Consider the following 10519-nt stretch of genomic DNA (forward strand, 5'->3'; position numbering starts at 1 on the left):
CAAGTGCTGGCGAGGCTGTGGAGAAAAGGGAACCCTGGTGCACTGTTGGTGGGACTGCGGACTGGTGCAGCCATTATAGAAATCAGTATGGAGGCACCTCAAAAAGCTGGAAATGGAACTACTTTGTGACCCAGCAATTCCACTCTTAGGTATCTATCCAGAGACACCCAAGACACTAATTCAAAAAAATATATGCACCCCTGTATTCATCGCAGCGCTATTCACAATAGCCAAGACTTGGAAACAACTGAAATGCCCATCGGTAGACGACTGGATCTCGTTAGTTTCTTGAAATGCTACTTTTTACACAGGAGGACTGAAACGGAGATCTTCTGCTTTTCACTCCCCATAATCACCTCCCCCCTTCCTCTTCTAATGGCACTTTGGTTTTCTTTCAAGGAACAACACTTCCTCCCCACTGCATGGGGCCTTGGCTGCAGCAATTATCAACCAGCCATCCTCCCCTGGCTAAGGGGTAGGAGGTCAGGCCAATTCTCCCAAAAATCTGCCCAATGATGGAAGGATGGAAAATAGGTCATCATTTCATTCCAATTACATGCTCTAAACAAATTTTTTTTAAAAATGGTCACTAGTTCCTAGAAACTAGACCTACTTAGACCTAGGGTGTTCCCATATTCCTATCATTATCAAAGCTTAATTATTTAATTTTTACCTTAATTTTATGAGCTACTTCACTACCTATCAGTAAATACATTTTTTTGCTTCAATTGGCCAGAGATAGTTTCTTTTATTTGGCACCAAAGATCTCTGACTGGTAGAGATGGAGCAGTATGGGCACTGAGAGTGTTTTCCCTTTCAAAACATAGTTCAGGTTGCCATATCAATGGGTCAACTTATTATTTTTATTAAGTAAAGACCTCTAAACAGCAGAGAAGTATTTGGTTTATTTTTCCAAGTGATCTAAAAAAAACCAACAACAACAAACCAAAAACAGAACCTTAGCTTTTTATCTCAGCCATTTTTCAATTAAATGCATTGCCCAAATGTTCTATAAATTGAAGAAATTAAAATCTGAGAGAAAATTACTGTGGGATACACTCGAGGGATCTTTTTATCTTGCTTAGCACCCAATATGTTTTAATTTCATGACCCATTATAAAGATGCTGAAAACAGCCATAGGGAAAATACTCTCCACTTCCTAACATATTTGACTACCAATAACAGAAAAAGAAAAAAAAAGTGTTAGTGTAAGTGTATTAACACAGCGGTCTTTATAAAGTTAAATCTAGCCCCAATGCAAAGTCTCCAATTTCATATATTTTGAGGTTTTTTAAATGACAGTTACTTTACCTTCAGTGGTTCCTGCTTGGAACCATCCAAAACAAACATTGCTAGAACCAAGCGCAGACTTACTATGAAATTCTGAGGAAGTACTGGTGCCACCATTCTGTCATGTTATACACATTTTTTTTTCCCTACAGCCAACAACATTATTTTGTCTGTGTTCCAGTTCATTTAACAGCTTGTCTTGAAAAGACGACGCTGAACTATAGGTATAAACAGTTCTATGAGCCAATGTGGGTTTACATTCTCTAGAGAAGGGAACTTCTTCATAAAGAAATTACCTGGAGAGGCGAAGTGCTAAAGCATATTCTGCTGATTAGCAATTTAAGAGGTGAGAGTTAACGTCCTGTATGCCTTTTCATACTGACTGCTTTCATTCTCTATTGCTACTAAAACAAATTATCACAAAGTGGCTTAAAACAACAGAAACGTATTACCTTACAGTTCTGGGGGTCAGAAGTCTGACATGGGTCTCACATGGGGCTAAAATCAAGATGTCGGTAGTGCTGTGTTCCTTTCTGGGGACTTTAGGGGAGAATCTGTTTCCTGCCCTTTCCAGTTTCTGGAGGCTCTCCACATTCCTTGACTTGAGGCCCCTTCCATCTCCAAAGCCAGCAATTGCTGGTCACCTCTTTCTCACACAGCATCACCCTGACATTGTCCCTCTTCTCTCTCTTCCATATTTAAGGATCCCTGATAATTGGGCCCAAATTGGATCCACCTAGATAATCCAAGATAATCCTCCTATTTTCAGCTGGTTAACAACCTTAATTTCATCCAGCATCTCAATTCCCCTTTGCCATATGATATAATGTATTTACAGGTTCAGAGGATTAGGATTATGAACATCTTTGTGGGCACATTATTCTGCCTACTACACTGACCTTTTTATTATTATTATTATTATTCATTTTGTGAATAAACATGACTCCAAAAATGTCTATAAAAATATTAGGTTTGAGAATAATTAGTGTCAGCTAGCAAGTCAACACACCTTCCATTAGCAAAGTACTTTATTGAATAGTAAACATGTTTACATATGGCTTTGCAAATTAACGTCAAAATTGGCCAACCCACAGGAACTCACTACCACATCTGCTTTAAAAGCAGAAAATCAAATAAAGCAATTCATATGCTTTATGCTCTGCTCAAAATCAATCATGCAAAAAAAAAAAAAAAGAAAAGAAAAGAAAAATGGCATCGTGGTAGAAATAAGATGTGGTTTCTCAAACATCTCACATACTTTCCTAAAAATCAAAGCCAATGACATCTGAAGCCTTTTCCTACTGGGATGTCCCCCAGCATGTGCCCGCCATCTTCCTTCACTTCCAGGCCACTATAGTCCCTTAACCCTCCTTATAAGTGCTTTGTGACACTTTCAATCAGATCTTTTTCTTCCTTTAACCTCTGAACAGTTGATGTCTGCCAGATTTCATCCTCACTTCTCTCCATTGAGCCATCTCTTCCTAATTCTACCTCTAAAACCTCAAAGGTCCCTACAAATTAATCCTCAAGTGCAATACAATTCAGATATAATCTCCTGCCCTGATCTCTGTTTCCCAAGCTCCAGACCACCGACTATCTACCAGACAACTCCTCCTGGATGTCCCATTAGCCCCTCAAGTTCCACATCTATTTGTCTAAGACTGAACTTATTATCTTCAGCTTCAAATACTTGCCTCATCCATTATTCTCTTATTAATCCCTTCACCAAATATCTACCATTACCATGACTAGACATTGTTCTGTCCTGGAAATACAGAAACTAAAGAAAGAACCACTCCTTTAATGAGCTTTGGCAAACAAGCAATTACGACACGAAGATATAGAAGCAATAATAGCACAGGAGTTGAAATTAAAGGCCCCATCTACTCAGTTCTCCAGCAAAAAACCTCCAAGTCATCTCTGATACGGCAGCCCCGCCTTATCCACAGTTTTGTTTTCTGTGGTCTCAGTTAACTATAGTCCACCACATTCCAAAAATATGAAATAGAAAATTCCAGAAATAAACAATTCATAAGTTTCAAATTGTGCACCATTCTGAGTATGTAATGTGATGAAATCATGTACCATCCCAGGACATAAATCGTCCCTTTGTCCAGCGTCTCCCTTTGTCCACCTGCCCATGAGTCACTTTGCAGCCATCTCAATTATAAGATTGGTTATCAGAGAGAGGGAGAGACCACATTCACGTAACTTTTATTACAGAATACTTTTATAATTGTTCTATGTTATTATGAGTTAGTGTTGTCAATCTCCTACTGTGCTCTAATTTATAAATTAAACTTTATTATAGGTATGTATGTATAGGAAAAAACAGTATAGATAGGGTTTAGTTTCAGGCATCCACTGGGGGTCTTGGAATGTACCCCCCCCATGGATAAGGGGGGACTGCTGTATTTCCCTCTTTCAGCTCCCTCCATATCTAATCAGTAAACAAGTCCTATCTCTTCAACCTCTTAAATGTTTCTTGGATTCATTCTCTTCTCTCTATTCCTCTGCCTACTTCAGGCCCTTGACACTTAGCTCTTAGACAACTTAATATAATCTTCTAACGATCTATCTTGCTTTAGTTATTCCTATCCCTCAAATCCCTATGAGTCACAATGATGAGTGTCAGCAATATTGTTATCAGAGTGTCTCTAAAAACCAGAGCTGTTTAAAACCCTCCGTAATCTGCCTACAGTCTAGCTTTCCATCTTTGTCTGTGGCCACATCCCCACTTGTATTGGATTTAATCTGTTTACACTTCTGTCTCTCCAGTGGAGAGTCAGCTGTTGGAAGGTAGAGTGACGTTTCATTCAGCTTTGGGACTTGAACCTGACACACAGTATGTGCCCCATAAAAGTTAACTGAAAACTGTTAATTTTGGCTGACACTGTATATCTGATTGACAGCATCCCTGAAGGTACCCCCAGAAGAGCTCTATATGGTCCCTTACTCCGTGAATGACCATTTCTGAATTAAGCTAGATGGAGATGGCAGGTCTGAAGGGCTTCGTGATTTGCCTACCCTTTGTTCCTCAGGGCCAATATCCTGTACCCCAAAGTTTAGTGGGTGAGTTATCTAGGATTTCTATGATCAGTTTTCTAATTGCCACAGCTGAAAGCATTCTTTTATCAATGTAAATAACATAGGCAGAATTTTTCTATTCAACTGATGCATTTATGTTGCATGAAGTGTTGGAAATATGGTCATTCACTTACAGTGTTTCAACACTACTGAAGCATGCAAAGAGTCAAGTTCCAGTCCTTTCCAAACAAGTGCGCCTCATACTAAGAAACCAAGGCGTAACGTTTCATGCATTTGATTTTCTACAACCTTAAATTCCAAACATGAGACATCAATATTCCTCAAACAACCTTATCACATTTAGACTTCCTTGCTCAGCTGATGAATGACTATTTCAGCACCAAAATTTCTGTTTCTGCAGGATTGCCATGTTTGACTAGTAATGTCTCTTTGAGCAGTTTTATGTACATTATACACTTACTTTGGAGTTTAGCATACTTTTTCTGTAAAGGGCCAGATAAATATTTTAGGCTTTCTGGGCCTTTGTGGGTCTTTGTTACAACTACTCAGCTTTGCCATTGCAGTGTGAAAGCAGCCACAGACATATGTAAACAAATGAGCATGGCTGTGTTGCAATAAAACTTTATTTATAAAAGTAGGCAGTGGGCCAGATTTGGCCTGTAGATGGTAGTTTGCCAACTCCTGACATACTTAATAAAAATGAGTGGAATTCAAAACTAAAAGTGAAGATTCCAGTAATATAAACAATAGATTTCAAAAACTAAGTTCATATTAAAACAAAGCCAGAAATCATTAGAAATGCTTAAAACCACGTATCAGCAGCCTCTGTCAGACCCTTAGTCACCTGTAGACTATGTGCTCAGTTTTTATAGAAAGGAGCAAAATTAAAGGCCAAGTATGCAGTGGTAGAAATATATCATAGACACTCTAAGAGACAAGGCATGATTGGGATACAAATATACACACATTATAGCTCCTTATTAATAGAACTGATTTTGTAACATGAAAATGTGACGTTACTGATTAAATTTGCACAGCCTGAAAAGAAACAAGTTTAGAATGAGCCATTTAACCAACTGCCACAAAATTACTATGCTCAGTCAGTCACTCCTGAGGTTGTAACCCTCATCAAAGTTGTGGCACATTTCTACAATGTAAACAGTTGGTAATAATGAGTAAAAACCAACATATGACTCTGCCTAGAAACACATTTGAACCAGTGAAGCACTATTAGGGTAAATACCATTTTTAAAAATTATCATCAGAACCAACACAGCTAGAGTTCCAGACCTTAATAATTATCATAGTTTCCCATTACCTTGAGCCTGGACAATGGTGCAAAAGTAAGCAATCGCCAAAAAAGCGGAAAACAGCCAGCACTGCGTCTTGCACTGAAAAATCTTCATTTTATTTCCTGCTTTTCACATGGGATGCAGCAGCAGTCCTGGAAACAGAGAGCACAGGGATATGTTAAGAAGACTGAATATAAGATACATATATGTAGTCATCTAAGACAGGCAAACAAGCTAACATGGATTAGTATTGTCAGGAAGTAGTTCATTAACTACGGCATCATATGTTTCACTCTAAAATATGAATTGATAAAAGATGTGTGAAAAGATGCTGTAAAGTCAGAGAATGGTCTGAAATATTTGGGGAAGAAGTCCAGAAGGTACTTGGTGACTCTTCTGGAAGACATAAATTGCACAGTAAATTTCCCAAAGGGATGAAATCCAAAAAGTTTACCTGAAATGAACATAATAATCAGACAAACATAATGTCCTTGTCAGTAATGTGCTGCTCCGGTATTTTTCACATAAAGTTAGAAGCCCTACTGTTGCCTTCTATTGCCTACAAAGTAAAGATCAATAGGCCCTTTCTTCCAGTAATCAAAGAGAATTTGAAAAATCACTTTGTGCTAATATTAAATCACTATTCAGCTCTCACTTCACTGGGCTAAATAATCCCTAACCTTTTCTTATAACTGTATTTTTCTCATATGTGTGAATATAAAACTCTTCCAAGTGTTTCTTTTTCATTAGAATATCAATAAAAGAAGAGCTATAAGAAAAAGAGAGGTAAATGAAAAAAAGGAGAAGTAAAATAGAAGGAAAAAAGGGTGAATGTCAAGTATTAATTTAAAAAGCCAATCTACGAATGATTGACTACAATTCTATTATAAGCCATTACAGATTTATTTCCTCAGAGATTAAGACATCTCAAATATTTTCTTCAACCCAGGGTATGTTTTGGTTCATATATTCATTTACTCATTCATTCATTTATTCCTCAATATGGTTCCACAAAACTTCTGAGGCACTTAATAATAAAGAAATATAATGTATAAGGTAAGGTTGCCAGATTTAATTAAGAAAAACAGAATTCCCAGTTAAATTTTAATTTCAGATAAATAGCCATATTTTTTTTTAGTATGCCCCATGCGATATTTGGTACACAATACTAAAAAAAACTATTATTGTTTATCTGAAATTAAAATTTAAGTGGATGTCTTGGAAATCCTCGTATAAAGGGCAGTTTGGTGGAAAAATAATACAGTAGTAAGTTAAATGAGCAGAGAAAATCTATCTGGTTGTGTTAGTAGAGGTGGCCAGGAATTTGGCACAGAATTTATGAACTAACAGTCCAAGAAAGGAGGAAGCATGCTAAGTTTTCAGGTTTACTATATTATTAAATTTTAAAACATCTTTCTAGAGATGCACAGCTTTTCCTGATACTGTAAACTGAGTAGAATTTTTCCCACGGTTTATCCATAAAAGGTCACTATACTTTATTCACCATAACATTTATTGAGCCCTTATATGTGTGAAGACAACTGGAAGTACTTCACACATAGGTAAATTCCTTTAATCCTCACAGCAATCCTTCGGAGTAGGTATGACTTCAATATCAATTTACGGATGAGGAAAATGAGGCACAGAGAAGTTACCCAAGTCACAAATATTGTGAGTTCAGGATCCACGATTTTAACCCTCACAGACATGGCAGAAGCATGTTCAAAAAATATTTTTATAGTATAACGCTTCATACCATTTTCTTTTCATTCTAAAATATCTTCCCTTGATGATTACAAAAATAGTGAGTTTTAATTGTGCAAAATTAGAAAATACAAGCACAACAGAGTATGCTCTTTTTGATATCTATTTGTCCCTTACTGCAGTGCAAATACTTTCTGATGACAGTAAATGTCCTGTTACAATACATATGGCTGTATCATAATTTATTTATTATCCATTTTTATTTGAAAATTTAGCTGATTCCCAAATTTCCAAATTTGCAATGGACATCCTATTCACATCTCCTTGAATTCTAGTACATGACTATAGATTTCCTTTGGCTAAATTCCCAATCATGGGCCTGCTAGGTAAAACAAGCTGTGTGTTTTAAGGTTTTTGCATGCCCTGCAGATTTATACTTATTTCCACTTCCAGCAGCGTCTCATATGAGTACCAAACCATATCATCCATCATTCAAGTCGTAGCTATAGGTGCTAAAGCTCCCATGGTGCCCATTGATGAGTTTCCTAATGTTCCTGCCTGGTCTCTGCCATCCTTGTGGCCACCTGGGACCTGGCCTTGCTCGTGATAGCCCACAGGTCATCGGCTCATCACTGGATGAGAAAGTGTCAAGGACACCATAGATCTGAGTCAAGGCTAAGCTCACGATTTCTTGCTTTTCTATGTAAAACCATGGTTATAACCTGCTTTCCTCGCTAACCTCTAACTGTCTCAAGGCTGTTGATTGCTCTTATAAGGATTCCTGACTCTTACTCATTTTGATCCAGTCCAGGGCCATGTTGCTGCTCATCTTTTCATCTAGGGAATATTGAAAATATAGGAGACGTCTTCCTGTAGGGAATACTTTGTTTTGCAAAGGGCTTTTCAACGTCCCTTCCAATGCAATAGTTGGGAAATTGTCATCAGTTCCTGAAATTCCAAACATGATCTTCTCCATGTTTGATTCCAACATGGAGTGATGGGTTCAGATGCTGATGCTGGGGTCATGAACACATCTAAATTGTTGCTGGTGCAAGCAACTACTTCCTGAACACTCTCTATAATGAATTCCTAGGTGATCCTGTGAAAGGGCAGCTCACTGAATAGGGCGTTGACCAGGACCCCTTTAGCTGCATCTCATCGGGCCTCAGCTCTACTTAAGCAGCACTGAAAGTTGCCAAAACATCGTCCACCTGGGAGGGTCATTAAACTCCCAAAGGGAGGTTCACGATAAGCTTTGGACTTGTAGACCACCACAGCTTCACTTGCTTTCCCAAAATTCCGATAACACTGACACAACACTGAAGTCTTTGGAGTTCAGAGCCAGTTCTCTGTGAGGCAAGACTCTTTATCATTGATGTGTCTCAGGGATTCCAAGATTCTGTCCATCTTGGGCCTGCCAGTGCAAGCCACAGGGTGTTCTCATACCTGAATGCCTGTAGTCCTAGACTGACTCTGTGTAACTCATTGATGCACTGGGTTACAACAAAATCCCTTTAACATTTGCAAATCAGACATGTCCTGGGGTCTACAGATGGCTCAGTGGACCCTCCTCCCAGGCTTACTTACCTTTGTTGTCTCCACATACGATTGTTTTTATATAATGTTAACTGCATAGAGATAATTTTTGGATCTGTATTAATAACTAAAATTAACTAATAGCTTTCATTTCTTTAAAGGTTTTGGTGTCAAGATTATTCAAGCTTCATAAAATAAGTTAGGAAACTTTCCATATTTTCATTGTTTTTGTAAAAGTTTAAGTAGCATGAGAATGACCTGCTCAATGAAGATGTATGAATAATTTCAGCAAGAAAATCATATGGACATACTTCCCTTTTTTTGCAACGTTTNCAAGATTCTGTCCATCTTGGGCCTGCCAGTGCAAGCCACAGGGTGTTCTCATACCTGAATGCCTGTAGTCCTAGACTGACTCTGTGTAACTCATTGATGCACTGGGTTACAACAGAATCCCTTTAACATTTGCAAATCAGACATGTCCTGGGGTCTACAGATGGCTCAGTGGACCCTCCTCCCAGGCTTACTTACCTTTGTTGTCTCCACATACGATTGTTTTTATATAATGTTAACTGCATAGAGATAATTTTTGGATCTGTATTAATAACTAAAATTAACTAATAGCTTTCATTTCTTTAAAGGTTTTGGTGTCAAGATTATTCAAGCTTCATAAAATAAGTTAGGAAACTTTCCATATTTTCATTGTTTTTGTAAAAGTTTAAGTAGCATGAGAATGACCTGCTCGATGAAGATGTATGAATAATTTCAGCAAGAAAATCATATGGACATACTTCCCTTTTTTTGCAACGTTTTTGAGATATAATTTACATTCAATAAACAGCACATACTTAAAGTGTAAAATTTGGTAAGTTCTAACATTTGTATGCACTTATGACACATTTCCCTTTTTGAAGATAACCCTGCATAAGTTTTTTAATTGTTTTCTTTTTTATATATCTACTTACATTTTCTACTTTTTGGTCCTGAATATATTCCTGAATATATTTCCATTAAGTTATCTTTTTCATTTTCATTTTCAAATTTATTAGCAGAGTTGTGTGATTTCTCAAATTAAAACATACCTTTTCTGGTTATAGCTCCATTATTAGTATGAAATTGATATGTTTCTGACTTCTCTTTTCTCTCCAGAATAGATAAGTTATATATCTGTCCAGGTTGCATTTTTTAAAGTTTCTTTAACATGTCAATATTAATTTTTTATTTCTGATTTATTTCTGTACTTACCACTAGAAATTCCTCTTTTTTTTCATTCTCTGCTTTTTAATTTTTGTTGCCCTTTTATTTATTTTTTGGTTGAATCCTTAATTAATGTAATATTATTCTTTATTTGAGACCATTAATTTTCCTGTGAATATGCTTTGGCAGCATCATATAAGCATTCATTTACTTTTTAACCCAAGAGTTATTTCAGTGAGTGTAGCAAAGCAAAATTCTATGAACCTTCAAAGCAATATGGCTCATGCACTTAAACCTCTGATATTCTGGTTTATTCTAAAGTAATACAGTGTATCCAGAGGGATAAATATTTGAAGTTTTTTCAAGCAAGCATTCTTTTGTGTTGCCAATTAAAGGGAGATGCAAATGCTTTGATAATCATAGATATAATCAAGTTAAGATCCTATAATAAAAT

At 37.0% G+C, this 10519-nt stretch overlaps 1 protein-coding gene and 1 pseudogene across 1 annotated transcript in view; both read right to left on the bottom strand.

Annotated features, from left to right (window-relative positions):
• Positions 1 to 10519, bottom strand: part of COL14A1 (collagen type XIV alpha 1 chain) — a 222717-nt gene that overhangs the window by 197273 nt on the left and 14925 nt on the right. Inside the window, exon 2 of the mRNA XM_019642088.1 lies at positions 5658 to 5783. Within this exon, the coding sequence (XP_019497633.1) occupies positions 5658 to 5745 (88 nt within the window). The 5' untranslated portion in view covers positions 5746 to 5783. The remainder of the gene's footprint in view (positions 1 to 5657; positions 5784 to 10519) is intronic.
• On the bottom strand, positions 7817 to 8742 carry LOC109382523 (protein limb expression 1 homolog pseudogene; annotated as a pseudogene).

The sequence above is a fragment of the Hipposideros armiger genome, unplaced genomic scaffold, assembly GCF_001890085.2.
Source record: "Hipposideros armiger isolate ML-2016 unplaced genomic scaffold, ASM189008v1 scaffold_65, whole genome shotgun sequence".
Lineage (NCBI taxonomy): Eukaryota > Metazoa > Chordata > Mammalia > Chiroptera > Hipposideridae > Hipposideros > Hipposideros armiger.